At 41.4% G+C, this 19504-nt stretch overlaps 1 protein-coding gene across 1 annotated transcript in view; it reads right to left on the reverse strand.

The window, feature by feature from the left end:
• Nucleotides 1–19205, reverse strand: part of iqgap1 (IQ motif containing GTPase activating protein 1) — a 58654-nt gene extending 39449 nt beyond the window's left edge. Inside the window, exons 1-2 of the mRNA XM_034105644.2 lie at nucleotides 18927–19205; nucleotides 17559–17661 (exon numbers count right to left, since the gene is read on the reverse strand). Coding sequence (XP_033961535.1) covers nucleotides 17559–17661; nucleotides 18927–18972 — 149 coding nt within the window. The 5' untranslated portion in view covers nucleotides 18973–19205. The remainder of the gene's footprint in view (nucleotides 1–17558; nucleotides 17662–18926) is intronic.
• Nucleotides 19206–19504: the final 299 nt, after the last annotated feature.

The following is a 19504-nucleotide window of genomic DNA, read 5'->3' on the forward strand; positions in this document are numbered from 1 at the left end:
TGCACCATCTGACCTCGTCCTCTCACACTCAAACCCCCCGACAGCAGCTGGACAGACACAGTGCACGCTGACTCACTGTGTCAAATCTACGCCGAGCACGTTAAAGTGGGGGGGGGGGGAATTTACCCTTTTTTTCAACAAGGTTGGGTTGTGCAATGCAACACATATCGCAGGCTGTGACTCTGACTTCTTTGTTAATATCGTGCGAGAGCTTATGAAAAAAAGACATGTGCTAATTAAAAATAATTATCTTGATGTTGAAAGGAAGTCATTCCACCATTTTGCTGATACATCAAATGTTTAAATTAGTATTTCTCAAACTAAGGGTCACAAGATCAACCTTTCTTTAAAAAATTATTTGTAGAATTTGAAAATGTATTTATTTTTTGCTCATCTATACATTGTTCATATGAAATACTGGGAAATCTTATTCCAAAAGTCATAGACATAGTGTACACATTACTGTATTTAATGGGATCCCAGGTAAGAAAGCTTTGGAATGACTGTTTTAATGTATTTACTATTTATCAATAAACTTACTATACATTAATAACCCGCTAGTGGTTTTGTGCCTCAGCTTTTGTGTAAAGGTGCAGTCGAGCATTGGATGCATACAAATGCAAATAGCCAAGCGGTTAGGGCGCATATAGTGGAGCAAGTGCCCTGATAAGCAAGTCATGATTTAATTCTAAGCTGCACTTTTAGTTTGCCGCATGTCACTCACCCACTCTGTTTACACACATGTCCTATCTACAGGGTTCTTACACAGGGGCGGCGCCAGGGGCGAGCTAGGGGGAGCTGAAGAACCCCCCAGGATTGCCAAAGCACCCCCTAAGCACCCCCAAGAAATATTTTTTTTTTTCTTTTTCCGACAATTATTATTATTTTTATTAAATTAGAAAAATTATTGATTACATCAATGCAAATGTGAAACAAACACATTTTTTACCAAAAACATAAAGCCAACACAGGTGATATGATTAGGCCAATGGCCAGCACCCATTCAATGTTTGACCTACCCATAGGCTAAATTACTTTGTGACACTTGAGTGACTTCCTGTTAGCTAGAGCGCCAAATTATTTGCTAACAGCAAAGTGAAAAATTTATCGTTTTATAGTCCTTAAACGTCCACGTATGGACACTCAATCAAAACCACCTGAAAGCGAGAGGGATTCTGCACATAATAGCATAGCCTCGTGAGTAGCTTACTTCTGGGTCTCTGCGTTTCATTCAAGTTCTGCTGTGTGTGTGTGTGTGTGTGTGTGTGTGTGTGTGTGTGTGTGTGTGTGTGTGTGTGTGTGTGTGTGTGTGTGTGTGTGTGTGTGTGTGTGTGTGTGTGTGTGTGTGTGTGTGTGTGTGTGTGTGTGTGTGTGTGTGTGTGTGTGTGTGTGTGTGTGTGTGTGTGTGTGTGTGTGGCACGAGCCATTTTGTGTGCGTGAGCGAGAGAGCTCGCGCACCGGTGGGTATCTACTGGAGATCGTTGTGGTTAGCATCTGGTGCTAGCTAGCCAAGCTAACGGATATAAGGAGCTTTTTCAACAACAAGGTGGAGGGAGAACTCTCTCCTGTCAGACTGAGAGTCTCAGATAACCTCAGCTCAGGTGAAGTAAAGGACTCTCAGTGTTTAGATAGTTAACTTTAGTCTAGTTATCTCAGTGGGTCTCAAACGGTTTGTTTTAAAAGGGGAGTGATTTGTAAAATATCTATAAAGAAATTGAAAATCTGTTTACAGTTCTGTTTCATATGGGTGTTGAGAGATGTATCCATAGATCTCTTAATGTTGCTCTCAAAGTGCACCAGATTGATGCTTTTTAACTTCAATATTTAAAAAAAATCTTCCTGGGGAAACATGCCCCCGGACCCCACTAGAGGAGGTGAGGTCTCTCCTAGAGGAGGTGAGGTCCACCCCCCACTTTACCCCTGCTTACACCTATATGCCGTGAGCTGATTATCGAGCCTTCATTGTAACAGTCACGGGTACATTGTGTGTGCGTGTGGGGAGTGTTGCAGTAGAAAATTCAACTGTAGCGCTGGTGCATTAATGGGAAACCCTTAATGTTTGAGCCCCCTCTATGAAACTTCAAGCTACCCCACAGCACCCCCTAGAGAAAATCTCTGGCGCCGCCACTGTTCTTACACCTTTTCCAAAGTCAAATTCAAGCACTTTTCAAGGTGCATTTTCAAGGTGCATTTTCAAGGTGCATTTTCAAGCATCTTACAGCTGTTGTAAATTACATATTTATATACACACTTATACTCAAAAGATTATTTACCTACCTCACATTAAATCAGATGTTCTTTATGCTATAAACAACCAAGGACTTGGACAACCAAGGACTGTTGACCTCTGGGTGAGTGCTGCTTCCTAAATTCACTGGACTAACAACGGCTAATCCCAAACTGTACTGCTTTTTCCTTGCGTTATCCGCCGCCTCCCAACCCCCTCCTGCGCATAACAAATGCCAAGCGCCACTACTATCATGAGTGATTATGAGGTCTCTACACAAGATGATTACGCTACATTCCACTGTCAATGTGCGCACAAAACAAACTAGGCATTGTGACTCACTGCTATCTCTTGGCCGTGCTCTGATTGTATTACTACTGATGATATCGGGCAATGTGCATGTTCATCCTGGACCGTATGTAGCCCTAGTTCTGACCTGTGCCCTGATGTCAATCTTCGTCACAATGATCCGAGTTCCCCTGACTTCTGCTCTCGTAAAGCTTTAGGTTTTCTACATGTAAATGCTAGAAGCTTACTGCCAAAAATTTACCAGATAAAAGTACTCATTCACAGCTCAAATCCGGAGGTACTTGTCATCACTGAGTCTTGGCTGAAGAAGAATATCCCAGACTCTGACATTGGCATCACTGGTTATAATGTATTTAGGAAGGATAGATCATCTAAAGCTGGTGGAGTAGTTATATTCACAAAGCAACACCCCCAGTGTTCTATCGCCACTAGTAAACCTGTCCCCAAACAATTTGACCTACTTATCGTAAACATTAAAACTGGCAAATAGCTCTACACCGACAGTCGCTGGCTGCCATCGCCCACCCTCTGCCCCAGCATGTACCCTACCTGCTCATTCTGAGTTTGTGCTACTGGGGGATCTAAACTGGGACATGCTCAACCCTCCTGCGCAGGTCCAAAAACAATGGGACTCTCTTAATCTCTCGCAGATTATCCTCACTCCTACACGGTATGACACCAAAAATCCAGAAATGTTTGGGCACGAAACATACTACCAGTAGAAATACATTGCTTTTAAAATTGTTCTGTGTCGAATCAATAGATTATATTTCGTGGCTATAACACGAAATGCCGTGAGACTGGGTTGAATTACAACAGTGAGTGCTTCATCCTCTGAACACCAAAGGATGGCGACTGTAACGCACATATTAACATAGGTACGCTTCTCTGAAATGATTGTCCCCTGCAATTATTATTATTAACCCTCATCGAGTTCGCTATTCAGCTTGCTAACTTTAGTTTAAATAAACGTAACATGCAACGTTAGCCTAATCCAAAATGCTCAACTACGGCGTACCTTTCATGTGGCTCGTCAGCGCAGACTCTCCCATCGTGAACAACTGAAATGATTTGTTTGCCAACTTTGCAGGAGGCTACTCGTGGGCTTGACCCTCGTCTTAGCCATGGCTTGTATTTCTCTTCTGCTAGCCAACGCTCGTTGAAACTGCAACCTCCTGGCACACAGTCATCTATCACTCATCAGAATGCCCAGGTCACACGTAACAAAAACACTTGCCGGTCACACGTATAGCGCGGGAAGGTGCAGCGGAGCTGTTTTATGTCAAAGCGAATCAATTAAGCGCGCACAGACTTCTTTATTTTCTTTTAATCTAAAAAGCGAAGTAAAGCATTTACAATTTCAAACATTTTATCCCAAATTCAAGCCGATCACGTGATTTTTAAAAGATCGGAATCGGGAGAAAAAGATCGGGGATCGGGAATCTTTTTTAAAATAATTTTATTTAATGTTACAAAACAAAAATGACCATGTTCACGTCTTAAAGTCATCCTGAGGCCTTAGTTTAGGTTTAAAATTACACAACATCATGTATGTGTTGCTTCTTTTGGGCTTGTTTTCATAGACCTGGTTGCTTATTTCTCTGAAATCTGGCAACAGAGTGGGCGCAGTGTCTTATCGTAGCAGTAAGCTAACGAGAGGCTACGTTCAGCTGGTGACTCGGGAGTCGGGACAGAGAAAATGTCAGCAGTTTGGAAGTATGATAAAATTGAAAGCGAAGGCAGTGTAACAGCCAGATGCAATGTTTGCAAGGCGGAGGTTCCGCGTGGTGGAAAGAACAGAGCTACGTTCAACACGACCAATCTAATACGCAGGGCTGCACATAACTGGTGCGCATGCGCACCAGTTATGTGCAGTTATAGATGTTCGCCTATAGGCGCCAGATCTGTGGAGGCGCTGCGCTGACAGCTCTGGGAGGGAAAAAAACATTTGTAACCGTTGGTGCTCATCCTAATTTTCGGCCTTGATGTAACAATATTCATAATTGAGTAAATGTAACACCCTTTTCACCCCAGTTACACGTTTCATTTGCCCTGTACGATGGGCGCTGTGATGAAAATGGGGGACGTTGGCTTATCTGGCGCCCGCAGCTCACAGCCAAAATGCGAGTGAGCGTGGGAGAGAGGGAGGGTTGTTAGGGCTGTTGTTATTAGAATCTGGTGCTAGCTAAGAAGAAGATGTTTCTACAATAATGTGGAGGAGAGCTCTCTCCAGTCAGACTGAGAGGCTGTTAACTACAGCTCAGTGAGGTAAAGGACTCTTAGTCCAAGTTCAAACGGTTTGGTCACAATTTATGTAAACACACATTTCCAAGGCACTCCTTTATAATTATTGGGATAAAAAGGTTTGAAATCATTCCAATGTATACTATAGGACACTAACCAAACATATCCTTTAAAACTGGAGATAAAAAAAAGATGCATAAATAAATGTTAAGGTCAAATAAGATATGAATAACAAATAAAACAAGTTTCATTTGTTATTGGCTATGGTAGGTTATTGGTTATGTTCACATACTTATTTGATTCCATCCACTTGTCTAAGATGACAACAGAGACTTTCGACCCAAAAGCAGCTGTTGACTTGTGGATGCAAGCAGCTAATCGCAGACTCAGCCAGAGAGAAAGAAGTAGGCCTACATCATCAGCTACCATGTCTGACAGAGAGGAAGACAATGAGGAAGACAGTGAGGAGAACAGTCAGGAGGGTAGTGATGACAGCTTGTAGGATTACTGGTCGTGCTAATGTTGTCTTGTGTTCACCTCTGCATGTGTGTGCTGTGTTCACCTCTGCATGTGTGTTCTGTGTTCACCTCTGCATGTGTGTTCTGTGTTCACCTCTGCATGTGTGTTCAGTGCTGTGTGTCTGGCAAATAAAGTCAAGACCCCCTCAAAAGTTACGGTTTATTTCATTTTAAGGATGAGCACCAAGCAACATCTCCAGGTGCTCCTTTGAGAACCGGGGCAAAAAGGTTATGTGCACCCCTGCTAATACGCCACCTGAGAAACAAACACCAACAACAACACGGTGAGTACACTAGGGCTGTACCCGAATATCCGAATATTCGTTCGTTGGAGTACTATTCGGGTTTCAATTTCGTTATTCGGAAATTCGTTTCGTTTGTTTTCCCCCCGTTTTTTTTTCAAATTGAATTGAATGAAATCTCCAATATCAACGTAAGAGCTTGTGCCTCTTCGGGGGGTGCCAACACTTAACCATAAACGTTATCGTTTACTTTCTCCGTCTTTATATGTAGGTATTACGGCTCGTCCACACTACAGCGTTGACAGCTTCAATCTGCCCATTCACTTTGAATGGGGTGACGTCACGTTGCCTTGCTTTTCGCCGAACTGAATTGTGGGTAGCATAGCGGTCCGTCTCCGCCGGAGACGCCGGAGTAGCCAGCGCCAGCCAATCAAATCCCTTTCCGGAAAATCTGACAGCTCAAGCCCTAGCCAAACAAACCGCGTTTAAGCTGGGAGAGATATCCCGCCGTTCATTTCTATATTTCAAAAAAAGATGGAGGAGAAACTAATTATCGCTGTAGCAAATCACCCGGTTTTGTATGACCAGACCCTCTTCACCTACCGGGATACAAACCGGAAGAACCAGTCATGGAGGGAGGTGGCAGAGACAGTGGGGGAAACTGGTAGGTTTTCGCCTGTTTGGGGAGTTATATATATATATATATATACACAATATTATATATATAAGTATATATATATATTATATATAGTATAGATATAGTAGATATAACACCAGATTATAGTAGAGATATATTATATATATATATAAGATATATATATATACTATTATATAATATATATATATATATATATAATTAGTATAGAGAGAAATTATAGCTAGCGATCTACTCTATCCTCGATATACTCTATATCTATAATATATATATATCTAATATTAAAATATACTAAATGCTCCCATAAAATCCCCGGGGGTTTTTGCTTTGTATGTCGGGGGCGGGAGATTCATGGGATTGGTTGTTGGTCGCGTTGCTTGAATAAAATCCCCAAGCTTCAGACACGCCCAGCTCCAAGCTTTTTTTGAAGCTGTAGTGTGGACGCTCCGTTACTTTTCTCCGTTAATCTCCGTCACGTTGTTTCCAAAGCAACAACAACTTCCTGTCAACAGCGCTACCTCTCCTTCAAAATAAAAGCATGTCCATAAATAGGAAGGGACATATACAACTGCAATGAAAGTAACAAACACAATGCGATATCCTTTTCAATTTCAAAGAACACAAATTGGGTTACATTATCAAATAACTATAAAACAACAATACTGTAGAATAACAAAATGAATGCCGTGAATACACCGAAACACACGTGTTGAAGTGGTTCGCTGCTGATTACTTTTGAATTGTGTTACTCCAGTAAGATGGAAATATAATACTTTGTTTATTCATGTTATGTTAAGCTGCTGTTGTTCATTGCTTTATTACTAGACTAGTTAGTCTTAAGGCTAGAATTCTGCACCAAGCCACATTTTTATTTTATTTTTTATTATTTGTGACTGAATGTGAACTTGTGAAGCTAGTCAAGCTACCTCTTTCCAATAGAGTTATTTTTGTTTTGTTACTGCACTATCTGCACTCAATTTGTTTACATGGTTATTTTGTGGTGGACCACTGATGAGCTTTATTTTGTTTTGATCCAATGCTGCACAACTGAACTGATCCAATGCTGCTGTGAAAAAAAGAAGCTATATCCATGTTGGATAGAATGGATAGTTGGGTACTGTCATTTAAATAAAAAAAATAACCTTAAGGGACAACTTGAATGCTTTTTTCCTTTTTTTTCTCTTAATGCATTGCATAAAGATCGGAAAAAATCGGTATCGGCAGATTGTCAAAATCAAATGATCGGAAGCAAAAAAAGGTGATCGGGACATCCCTAGAAGTTATCTAAGAGCAAATACCAGCTGAGTGCTGAGGTACAGAGACGTAATAACAGAAAACCAAGCCGGCCTGAGACAGTGAGAGTCAGGTGGGCCTGCTGATCAGGTGGGGGGGAGGGGTCATTGTCAGTCAGATGAAACTGCTGTATCAGCTCAGCTCTCTGCTCTTGACAGGTTTCCTCACCATGATAGATCCAGGGAGTGTTTCCACACTGTGACGGAGATCCAAACTGGAAGAGTAACTTGTGGTCTCAGGTTTCAGACTGCCAGGTGAGCGGCTGTGGAGGAGGGGCGGGACCTGGCCCATTCCCGCAGGGCCTTTGTGGAGTGCTGATCCCTCTCTCTTTCATTCCCACATTCTCAACTGTCGGAGGTGTGACTTAGGCCTGTGTGCCGGGAGGCCTCAGCAGGTAACATTTACACAGCAACTCAAATTCAGCCTGCAGTGTAGCAAGGACTTCAAAGCATTCAAAGCAAAATAAGTTTGAAGGAAAGAGTCCCTATTATGCTTTTTGGGGTTTTTCCCTTTAAATGTAGTGTGTTGTATAGGTCTTTGTGCATGTAAATGGTCTTCAGAGGCTTAAATCCCAAGTTCCCTCCAGAGGGAGTTTTCCCCCCCCCCCCCCCCCTGCCTAAAACGCCTCCATTGGACTCCTTTGTTTACTTCAGGAACATATTGACCTCACTGTCTAACACTCACGCTAGCATTGGCTAGCGCGTACATTTTACGTGATAGGTTAAGGGGCGGGACATGTGTAAGCGGTTGACCAATCACAACAAAGTGGGTTGTGCGTTGGTGTTCGGATCAGATGGTCACAGGTTCAAACCCCCACTGCAGTCAGCATGTCGTTGTGTCCCTGAGACACTTCACCCCAAATTGCTCCTGTGGGGATTGCCCACAGTGTTGAGTATGTAAGTCGCTTTGGATAAAAGCGTCTAATAAGTAACATGTAATGTAATGCTGCAGCACAGGCAGTAGGAGAGCAGTAAAGTGTGAAATGAGCATAGAAGGGCCCCTTTAAAAACAGCCAGACCACAAGTGTTGGCCTTCTTCCCTAAAAATGTTTTTAATAACAATGCAAAAATGACCCCTTCCTCCAATTTACTAAATCAGATTGTAATTGCAATAGGTCAAAAATATTCACATTCCATTGATTAGATTCCACATTTTTCGTGCTCTAACCATATAGTTAGCAACTTCATCTTGTTTACGGCTGTGTTCCTCCCTGTCATTATGAACAGTCCTTTAGCCCAGGAATATCTTTACAGATCGGTCACCTGAGGTCAGATGGTATCACAATGAAAAGGCTTGAAAACATCACTCTTGTGCCATTGTTCTCCTCGGAGCAACTCAATGTTGGGGCATTGAATTACATAATATTCATTGCGGCAGTGGCTGTACACAAGAGGGTTATGAAACAGTTTGAAAACAGGAAATTACAGGCAAATGGCCAGAGCAGGAACTGGGCCGGTCTGCAGTGAGGCGTGACATTTATTAACACATTTAGAAGACTGAGCTTTAAACTGACACTTTCTGTGTATTACATCATAAATAGGGTGTCAAATCTGACTGATAAAAAGCCTGAGAAAAATTTGAAAACAGATTTAAAGTTATAAACCTTTTACTTCCATCTGTGTCTAGTTTCCCCGTCATTGTGCAATGCATAAAGTGAGTGATCCTTTTTTTAAAATGTAGACATTTCAAAATATTTTAGGTCCAAACTTCTTCTTCCAACATCAACGTGGCACAAAAAACAGACATGGTTTTGAAGGTAAAGTTTGTAAAGTATCAGGGATTATGTCTTGAGATAAATTGTTTTATTTTAGTGGGTGTCAGATAACAGAGAGGAAGGATTACAGTGTGACCACTCTGATGGATTATCTCGCTCTCTCAAAGTCGTCTTTTTACACAAACGCCTTCTCTTGAGGGAAGATTAAAATATGGAGATGTAGCAGAAACCAGCACACTCCCATACTTGAGTAAAGTTATGACGCAAGTAGTGAAATGGTGTGTGGAAACTTTGGTTTTCATGTCATAACTGGCAGCAACTGCTGCGGCTGAGAAGATGGGCCAGTTCTATTACTGTTATTAAAGCATGTCATGGTCCCACTCCCACTATAGTGTTTAACTGTGACAGTAGCATGGGGAATAAGTTGATGAGGTTCGAGAGAGAGGAGAAACATAGGATGAACAGCAAACCCACAAGAATGTATAAACCAGGGTTCCTGTGGGTTTTCTCCCGGGAAAAAGGGAGTTTGGAGAACATTCCTGATAAATACTTGTATTTAATGTCCCAGTATTTAACCCTAATTGTCCCTTTTTATATGTTGTAGCATGGCAAAATTCAATATATCCTGACAATATGTGCATGTGATGTTTAATACATTGTATGGTGGCAAACAGCCCAAAACACTTACATTAGGAGAAACGCGCTGCACATTCAAAAACGATATAAATATAAAAACACACATTTTCCAAAACACATGCAAATGAAAAAACAGCTTCACCAACTTGACAACACATGCGCAGCGATTACTAAAGCGCTGCATAAAAAAACGATGTAAATACCAAACGCCGCAAAATACAAAACGCTGCAAATACAAAAATGCTACAAGAAGCTCAAAACACAATGGAAATGGGGACACTAAAAAGTGATGCAGACAGCTGGGACCGAAGCGGTTGTTGATGTTTGGGGGTTATAAAGTTGGCACATTTGTTAGCTTCTCCTAATGGAAATGTGTTGGGCAGTTGTAACGCGTTTGCCCCTGTCGGCCACAGTACATTCGGGATAAAAACTCAAATGTTACCAAGACATCAAAACCTCCAAAAGATTTCCACCCCGAGGTAAAAATGTATTAAAAAACAGCAATTTGTGACCTAACTTTCACTGATGTAACTCAACGAAAAATGCCACTGTGGTATTTGTGCTATTTGTCCCAACAGTCTGGTCTCGGGTGAATGCTGATCATTCCTAAGCGTCAGTTACTTTGAAGCAAATGGAAGAAAACAATTATAATTCTGCCATTTGCCGAGAGCGACCTCACATAAACGATAACACTCACTGAGATGACCAATCTGTTATACTAGACAAGAACAAATATCTTCATCGTCTCAGAGCACAGTGTCAATAAAACACCAGCGTGTCAGTCAGTCAGTGAAGAGGGAAGCTGCCAACCACAGGTAAACTCTGCTGTTGCTAGGCAACACTCACAACACTCATCACAGAACTGTATTGATAGAAAAAACGGTGTAAAAAAAAACTAATGTACTAATTGGTCCGTTTGCTGTGACCCACACCAGGTGATAGTCACAGTCATCAAAGTCAAATCAAGATCAATGAGCAGACACAAAAACTTACTATTTTTGAGCTTTTTGGAACACAGTCATGAATCCATACAGAAGAAATAGTTACAAACATAACTAAAATGGTCGGTAAGAGCAATATGTCAAATTAACTGAAGAGGAAAGAGAGGTAAGAACCCCAATTACCTTTAGGACAAGAACTGATGCCACTTACATTTTTATAAAGGTGTAGGCAGTTGGGTCAAATGGAGCATTACGCTGCACTAGTTTGAGTTTGAACCATAAGGACTCAAAAGTGACACGTTTGGCCATCAGTAATTTTATCTTTCCATATCAGACAATCACATTTATTTCAAACCTAACACTTGTGCTAAATCAACACAAACTCTACCCCAAGAGTGGTGTATTTTCGTAATTTATTTTTTCAGTCATGTTCTTTTTCTCAAATCCTTCAACATTTAGCAGAAAATCATGGTTATAGTGAACCCTGTCATTCAAAGAAATTACACTAAACACTAATTAGGCACCATTTAAACTCCAGATCTGAATGTAACCCTCCCTGTCGAAGGAAGGATGAAGACCACAGATGGCAGTGATGTGGTCGATAGAGAGTTTTTATGGAGTTAAGGTAGTATCATCCTCCCTACCTTAACTCCATTAAAAACTGTAGCTCTCTGAGACAGACTTTACTTATCACACATCGCGTAAATCAGGCTGACGCTGGAGTAAACCCTGCTGGTTTATACGTCAGCCCTCCCTCGGCAGTAGTCATTGCAGGACTTCACTCAGTTGAGCACCGTCTAAACAAAGACTCCTACATAATTACAGCTGTGGGCAGGGCCGAGGAGGAGGAGGGAGAGCACAACAACACAAATGTAGTGAAATTAGTTTATGAAAAGGTCAATATTTTCATAAATAACATTTTTATATCAGCTTTACAATGCAGCTCAAAAGAAGAACAGTTCAAACAGAGCCATTTCTACTGCTGGTATTTGAATACTTGTTCTCTTTTGTTTCTTGTTTTAACTTGTGTGTCAATTAACTACATTTTAAGTGTTTCATGCGTTTTTTAGGGGCCAAACTAGGAAAAGTCGATGCCAGCCACCAATAAAAATTGGTAGGATCCTTTTAAAAAATTGAGGGCATTTCTCGTTTGATAAGGTATTTGGGCGTGTCAAATTGGCAAGACCACGCCCCCTAAGCATTTTCATTTATACATGTTCTCGTACTGCTTTTTACTGACCAACTGTAAAGACAGACTTCCTCTCTCGTGGACAATAAAGTTTGTTTGATTCAAAAACAGCAGGAAAATTAGCAACTAACAAATTAAAATAAAAGGATGTTTTGCATGCATTTGTATTTCAATCTAAGCTCAGTTCAAATGTTCAACTGGTCTTGGGCCTAGTTTTCAAAGTTGTGGCCTTCCTCCACATGGTGTAAATTCATGCAGAGAGTTATTTAGCATGTTAAATGCTGGCATTCAGAAAATGCGTTTACACCACTGGAACCAGTTTGTCCAGTCAGGCAGTGACACAAGGTCAGACAATCCCACAGCATGTAAACAATCCCCCCCTCCAGACACAAACACACACAACTATTAGCACCAGAAACTGAAAGTGAGCACACCCAAAACATCTGTAATCCTCCTCCACAGCAAGGAATGGAAGGAGAGTTTCACCAGGAAGTGACGCTACAAAACCTAATGGACATCTACAACACAGATTGGGCAATAATACTATATGCTTTACTTTGTTCTTCTTCTATTTATCCTACTTTCTTTCCAAAACATGTAATACAATAAAAACAAGTTCTAGTTCAACATTCATTGCCAGCCTCTGTGTCTGCTCAGGGAGTTGACAGATCTTATCGTATTAGAAATACCACATGAAATGTTAATCTCACTCACTGCACAATTACTCTCTCCTCCCCTGAAGAATAATCAAACGCTCCTGTTCACATTCACTGTGCTGTCACTCTGCTGTCTGATGCTTCCAGCCACCGCCCCAAAGAAACGTACGTCACCCTCTAAAAGAATCTGCTGAGTGAGTTATGTACTACCAGCTTCAGTGCACGTGGCACAGGGTGTCAGGAAACTTAATTGTATTTGTCAGTTATTGTCAGAGAATCTACAGCAAAACTACTTGAAACTGTTTTCTGTGACCTGATGTGATAAGGAGGGAATGTGCAGTTAGCAGTGTGACTGTGCACAGATCAATAAAGTGAAGCATCTCACTGAAAACATAACATGTCCAACTGCATTCTCAGAGACTGAAGCAGCCATCTTGGATATACAGAGTAAGAGTTTTTGTTGGAATACATTCAGAGTATAAATACCAATAAGTTATTTGAGTACACTAAACAAAAATGCTGTTTACATGATTGGTTGGTGAGAATTTGTGGTCATTTAAGTTAAAATGCCCAAATGTTCTCATACCAGCTCAATCAAATGGACATTTGCAGCTTTTTATGTTTCATATAATGGTCAATTAGACCTAGGATCCTAATTTGGTTTATTGCCAACAAGGTTGTAACGTGGAAGGAATTTGGTTTGGCTCTCGTGCATGACAAACATAGTAGGAGAAATGAAAAACAAAAATGGAAAACAACAAATCCAATACAAATGTGAAAAAAAATTACTACACAATATATAAATAAAACTTTAAAAATCTCAAAATTGTTGAGAAATGTGTAAAGTTATCCAATAATTAATTGTAAGAATAATCAATAAAGAAAATAGTAAAAGCTATAGCCAAAGAGAAAAGCTTAGCAGCATTACAACATATTTGAAAAGCCAAAAGAGTTGAACATGTGACCTAGAATTCAAATATGGTGTGATAACGCGCACAGCAGGCCTCAGACTGTTTCTCAGCATCTCATGGGAACATGAAAATAAGAGTGATAACACATACTTTGCATCTCTGCAGAGAGAGTATGAGTTCATGAAGTGCCATTATCCATGTAGGCCTTTTGTGCTCGAACACACACCTGTAGTAGTCTGTCGTGCCCGTCCACACAGCGGCGTGCGTTGTCGCTTGCCGGCGGGCGTGTCTGAAACTCGACCAACAACCAATCACATGAATCTCCCGCCCCTGACACTCAAGCAGCGGTTTGATTGGCTAGAGCTTGTACTGGCATATGATTCGATTGGCTGACGCTTCTGCCGAGGCTTCAAAAGTAGAACATTGCTCAACTTTTGCAGCGAGCCACGCCAGCAACGCGTCGCTTCCCACAATGCAGTTTGGCGAAAAGTGACGTCACCCCATTCAAAGTGAATGGTGAAGCTTTCAACGCACGCCGCTGTGTGGACGGGCCGTTAAAGAGCCACAATGCATTCTTGCATTGCAGCCACCCCCACAGGGCATCTGGCTCACACCCTGCTGTGCACCTGTCAGAGGCATTCCCATCATACCACGCAGCTGCGACACACACTCCCAGCATTCCTCTTCCAGCAGCCATCCCCCGCAGGCTCAGGTGTTGCCCACATAGAGCTACCTGAAAATCTGCCATCGACCAATCAGGACGCTCGCAGGGTGAAAGAGCGGCATCAACATCAGCAAATAACAACAAAAGTGCTTTGCTGTTCAATGCTAATTATTTCTGTTTCAGTGGATTTGGAAACACCCTTACTCACTTGAATTAAACTTTAATAAAATTAAAATTAGGAAAAACCAAGCCCCCAGGAAGTGAGCTGGATATTGAAAACATTTCAGTAGTGGCCAAACGGTTAGTCTGTCTTTTTAGCATATATACAAATTTGACTGAGCGTGACCCTCAATGACAGAGCTGATCGGAGGCGGGGCTTAGCCAAAAGAGCTAGTGCATGTTCTATGGGCCCAAGACCCCAGATGATCTGGGTACTTTTGTTTTTGAGTCAGTCCTTTTTGGCTTAATGCGCCACTGGGCATCTCTCATAGGAATGAACGGGGACCCGCCCCGACGCCTTATCCAGTTCTCTTTATACATCCATGGGAAAAGCTAACATTGTGATTATTAAAGTCTGCACAATCTTTTCTGAATACTGCATGTGTGTGCATATCTTCTCCTTCTATTTTGTGAGATACAACCAATTGCTCATCATACTTTATTTACGTAGTATCTAGGCAAATTAGACTTAAACTATAACAACATATATTAACCAACAGTCGTCTCAATGTGCCCAAAGAGTGAATATAGTACAATAAGAAAAACTCACTTTTCAGGTTTGACCATTTAAGAGATGTATGCTTATGTCAATTCAAAATGTGGACTGTGGCAACAAATGGTTGATAGCAGACTCTTCAGTTCCCATGAAAACAAGCCCTGGACCAACAACAGGAGTTAGCAGCCATACTCTGCTGGAAGTAGAGCAACAGACCTATATGGCTACAAACCACCAACAACATTATCAAGCAGTAGCATATTTCTGAAAAACAGGATTAAGTAGTCCATCTTCTGTCTTAATTACACAGCCTACACGAACCCAGGTAATCAGCTGAGCCATCAAACTTAATTTCATAACACAGTCATTCATCAAAGTAAAATCCTAATAAACCATCAGACTGTGGGTTAAAGACGCTAGCTTCAACTGAAAAATGCTACCCTGAAATGCACATTTTGGTGGGAATCCCCATCACACCACTGTCAGACTTTTGTGATGTGGTGTGTTTAGGAAGAAGAAGCAGGGTCATGAACATGAAGAACCTAGGAGGAGAAGAAATAAAAAGCACATACTGTCTGGAAGTGTTCTTTACATTTCTCTTCACAAGTGTTCTTCTCTATGAGATATTTCAACACTAGCAGGAACAAAGATTGACCAAACTGCAGCAACAAGTCATAAAGAGTTTTGACTGATGAGGCCATCTTTTTTTTGGCTGTAAAATATATATTGCTCTTATTTTATTGAGAAACGTTCAGGGAAACTTGCATGGTTTAGTTAAAGTTATTTTGGGGAATAACTGTGAGAACAAACTGAGGTATAAATCTCAGGTGGATGGAAAAAATGGGACCAGACAAAACAAAAGCCTTCCAGGAATTTCCTGAACATCACAGGTGGATGGTAAGTAACAACCGAGCAGGAGAGAGATGCCGGACATCAAACAGCTTATTTTATTTTTTTATTTACAGCACAGCGCACTTACGCCGGAACCTGTCGCTATGACAACTGTCGGTTTCTGTGGCAACAGTGGGAAATACTTTAATCAACAGGGACACTGAGTCACTTCCTGTCTCGCACGGTCCTTCCTCTTTTGAAACTGCTAGTCTGCAGCGGGGTCGGCTACAGAGCCACTAAAACACGTTAACACACTGCAAACACCAACACACAGATACATAAATGTGTGTGTGTGTGCGAGACAAACACACTTCATCTACTTCCAATTCCAAGTATCAAATGAGAAGTTTGGCTTAAGTGTGAAATATAAAGTTAATTTCTACAATAATTTAATCCATCATCATACGTGATGACACACATGATATTATCTATTGTTGAGGAAATAATGTCCAAAAAAATCTCAGAAACCTTTCATTTTTATAGTCAAGTCTTTGTTATTTAGAAATGTCTTAAAAATAAAACTTGATATCAGTCACTAAAGAAGTCAAAGCTCTCAAATGTTGTTGTTGAAACACAAGCAGCTGTGTGAGGACTTTGGCAAAATAGAATATGGAAAAACTGGAAAGACGTCATGTGGAAATATCAGACCACAGAAAAGGAAATGGAGATGAATCTGTCCAAACATTGAATTCTAACTCTCAAGACTTGTCATTTTCTGCTTTACAGTCAGTACCAAAACACAGAGCCTAATAACCAACTGTAGCTTAAGCATCAGTGGGGATTAAATGATCAAACTGACATCCGCTGCACTGAACTGCTTAATACAACTGGATGGACTTCCCAGTTGTTCAGTCAGATTGAGGCTCATAACAAACTCTGCGAAGTAGATCTTCCCATTGAAGAGCACCAATCCATCTCCACAATGCTCCCTTTTAACCAAAAGATATATAGAGCCAACTGTGTGATACTCTTTGGAAACTTTGCTTGCAAGGCAACATGAGACCAGAAGTTGCTGTTGCACTCAAACCTGAGTCAGCAGCCTGCTGTGACTGAAGCCATACTTTATAGATTTCAGTTCTATCAACACAAGTGCATGACTTCTGAAGTCCAAGCAACCAGTAATTTCATTCAGATGCTGAACAATTCATTCTTAGCTTAATTCTTGAGAATTTTCTTCCCGTCTTAAATGTTTTTGACAGTAAAACTGATTATTTTGGGGTTTTGGTCTGTTGGTTAGACAAAAGAAGCTTCTAGGAATCTACGATTACCATTTTTCAAAAATGTTCTGACATTTTGTAGGCATTTTTTAACAGAATGTTAATGAAATTGCCAAAGGACCCCTATTTGTTGTGGATTGTTCATGCCATGGCCAATACATGAGCCCTTGGTACGGTCAGTATTGGTGCAAATCCGGTGAACCAAACCAATGCATCTGGTATCTGTATCCCGAGGATGTCTTTGATAGAAAAACTGATTATTTTTGGGACTGGTGGTCGGAGGAAATAAGCAATTGGAAGACTAATCTTTGGCCTCCTAATGGCAATCCTAAATTGATATTTTTCATACTTTTCTGAAATTCTTGTGGGCATTTAATGGATAAAATATTCCGTAAATGTATAGATGATTCTGATAATAGCCTGTTGCAGGCCTTATTGCAGCTCTATTTCTATTTCTTTGAATCACGGCCAGCTTTCCCCCTTTTGAGAAGCCTGAAGAGGTTTAGTCAGCAGGTGAATCATCTTTCAGCTCTTACCTTTTGGCTTCCTCCAGGTGACACAGATACTCGTAGGCCATGTTGGCCTGCCGCCGCTCATCCATCTCCTCCGCTGTGAGCCGCTCGACCCCATCCAGGACCGCTGGAGCCCAAAAAACATACACAAATGACATTCAAACTGAGGCAAAAACAGTAGTTATTATCTGATATCTGAGAGAACACTGGAACCTTTAATGAATTGACCGCCAAAGTCAAGAAAGAATAATTGTGGATTGTTGTACTATTTTTTTTTGCTGTTTTTTCCCTGGTTGCATCACCAGGAGAAGTTTCCATCCCACACCCAGCCAGGTCTCTCCTATATACTGAAGTGTTTTACAAAGGAAACGGGCGTCATTCATTAGTCATCTGTGTAGCCAGTTAACAAATAAGCTCAATGTGGCTCAGGGTTGCCAGACTGTAAGATGAGGGCAAGCCTGTGTCTTTAAATGGCATGCTTATTCATACGCCGCAAACAAAAAAAAATGCAGGGGAGTTTATGGGGTCGATTCCCGTGAGATTACACAGAGTGGAGCCGTGACTCAAATGTTCCCTCAAATAAGTTTTCTCCCAAATGATAGAGCGGGGGGATGGGGCACAGGAGGGCGCGCAATACAAAGAGGCCCCATGTTAGCCTCCTGTCCTGTCACATCAGAGGTGGGTCAGCAGGCATCATCATCAACAGGTAAATCCTGATTTCAACAAAAACTGACAACACATGCCATAGAAATGCACAAATCACCCTTCAGTCCCAGTGTCTAGGTTCACCACTAAAATTAAAATATGTAATGTTGGCATGTGCCTGCTAAAAGAAACTACTTATTTTGTTCCATATTTGATGGGTTATAATGTGCAACCAAAGTGAAATATGGAGGCCTAATATTCACACAATCTCCACATTTTGCAACCAAGATTTTGTTCTAGTTTAAGTTCATTTAAAATGATCCATGGGCGTTGGTTTTCATTTAAAGTGTATGAAGAAATAAAATAAAACCTTGCATTTGGAACATTCTGCCCTGGTTTTAATACTTGGCTACTTGGCGTGCGTAGGTAACCACTTGGACGTTAAAAACTAACGTGTATGTGTGGAAGAAAAAGTTGTGTAAACTCTAAAAGCATACCTACTCCCTCTTCACACTGCGATGCATTATTATTAAAAACGCGGAAGTCATAATTTAGCTGTAGCCATGCTGTCAGAAATAAAACCCACACTGAGCATTTAGTTCAAAAACTTTTCGAAAACGTTTGGGGTGCGTTTGCATGCAGCAGAGCGGGGATCCGGGGCTGTTCTCCCCGGTAGAGTGAGGGGAAGCCGCCCGCCCGCCTGCCTGTCCGCCTGCATGTCAAGGTGAGCAGAAAGAGAACACTTACAGCCATATCTCGGCCGGAGCCCGTCTGCCTCGTCAGAAGTTGACATCCTGCTCTCTTGAGAAACGCGGCACTCTGCGCTCCACGGTTAGCTTCAGTAAAGAAGAAAAAAAACTTTACGCACAACTTTGGACAGCTTGGTTCCTAAACCCTCTGGAGTCACAAAAACACTCAAATCCGACAGAAAACCGGGCAGGACATTTCGGTCCTCTTGTTCCTCCTCTGCACTTTGACGGTAGACTTTTTCTTCTTCAAACCTCACTGATGTCACTGGGTGTGTTCTTCCTAATCCTGAAGTATGCGTTTCAGGAAACAGCTCGACAGCCTCCAGGCGGACAGAGAGCTGCCACAGCGCCGCCTGCTGTCGGCCGCAGGCATGTGCAGAGGCAGGGCTCCAAGCAGGGCTCCGGGGTCCTACTGAGGGACCCTAATTTTAAGTTATTAGTGTTACTGTTTAGTGTTTTCATTATTTGATAGTAGAATATTATATCATTATTTTATTATCAATACAAAATGTTTAATATGAGTGTTTAATACATTTAGGGTAGTAAAACGTATGATGTTGGCCTCTAAAATGTAAT

The sequence above is a fragment of the Pseudochaenichthys georgianus genome, chromosome 3 (genome assembly GCF_902827115.2).
Source record: "Pseudochaenichthys georgianus chromosome 3, fPseGeo1.2, whole genome shotgun sequence".
Classification (NCBI taxonomy): domain Eukaryota; kingdom Metazoa; phylum Chordata; class Actinopteri; order Perciformes; family Channichthyidae; genus Pseudochaenichthys; species Pseudochaenichthys georgianus.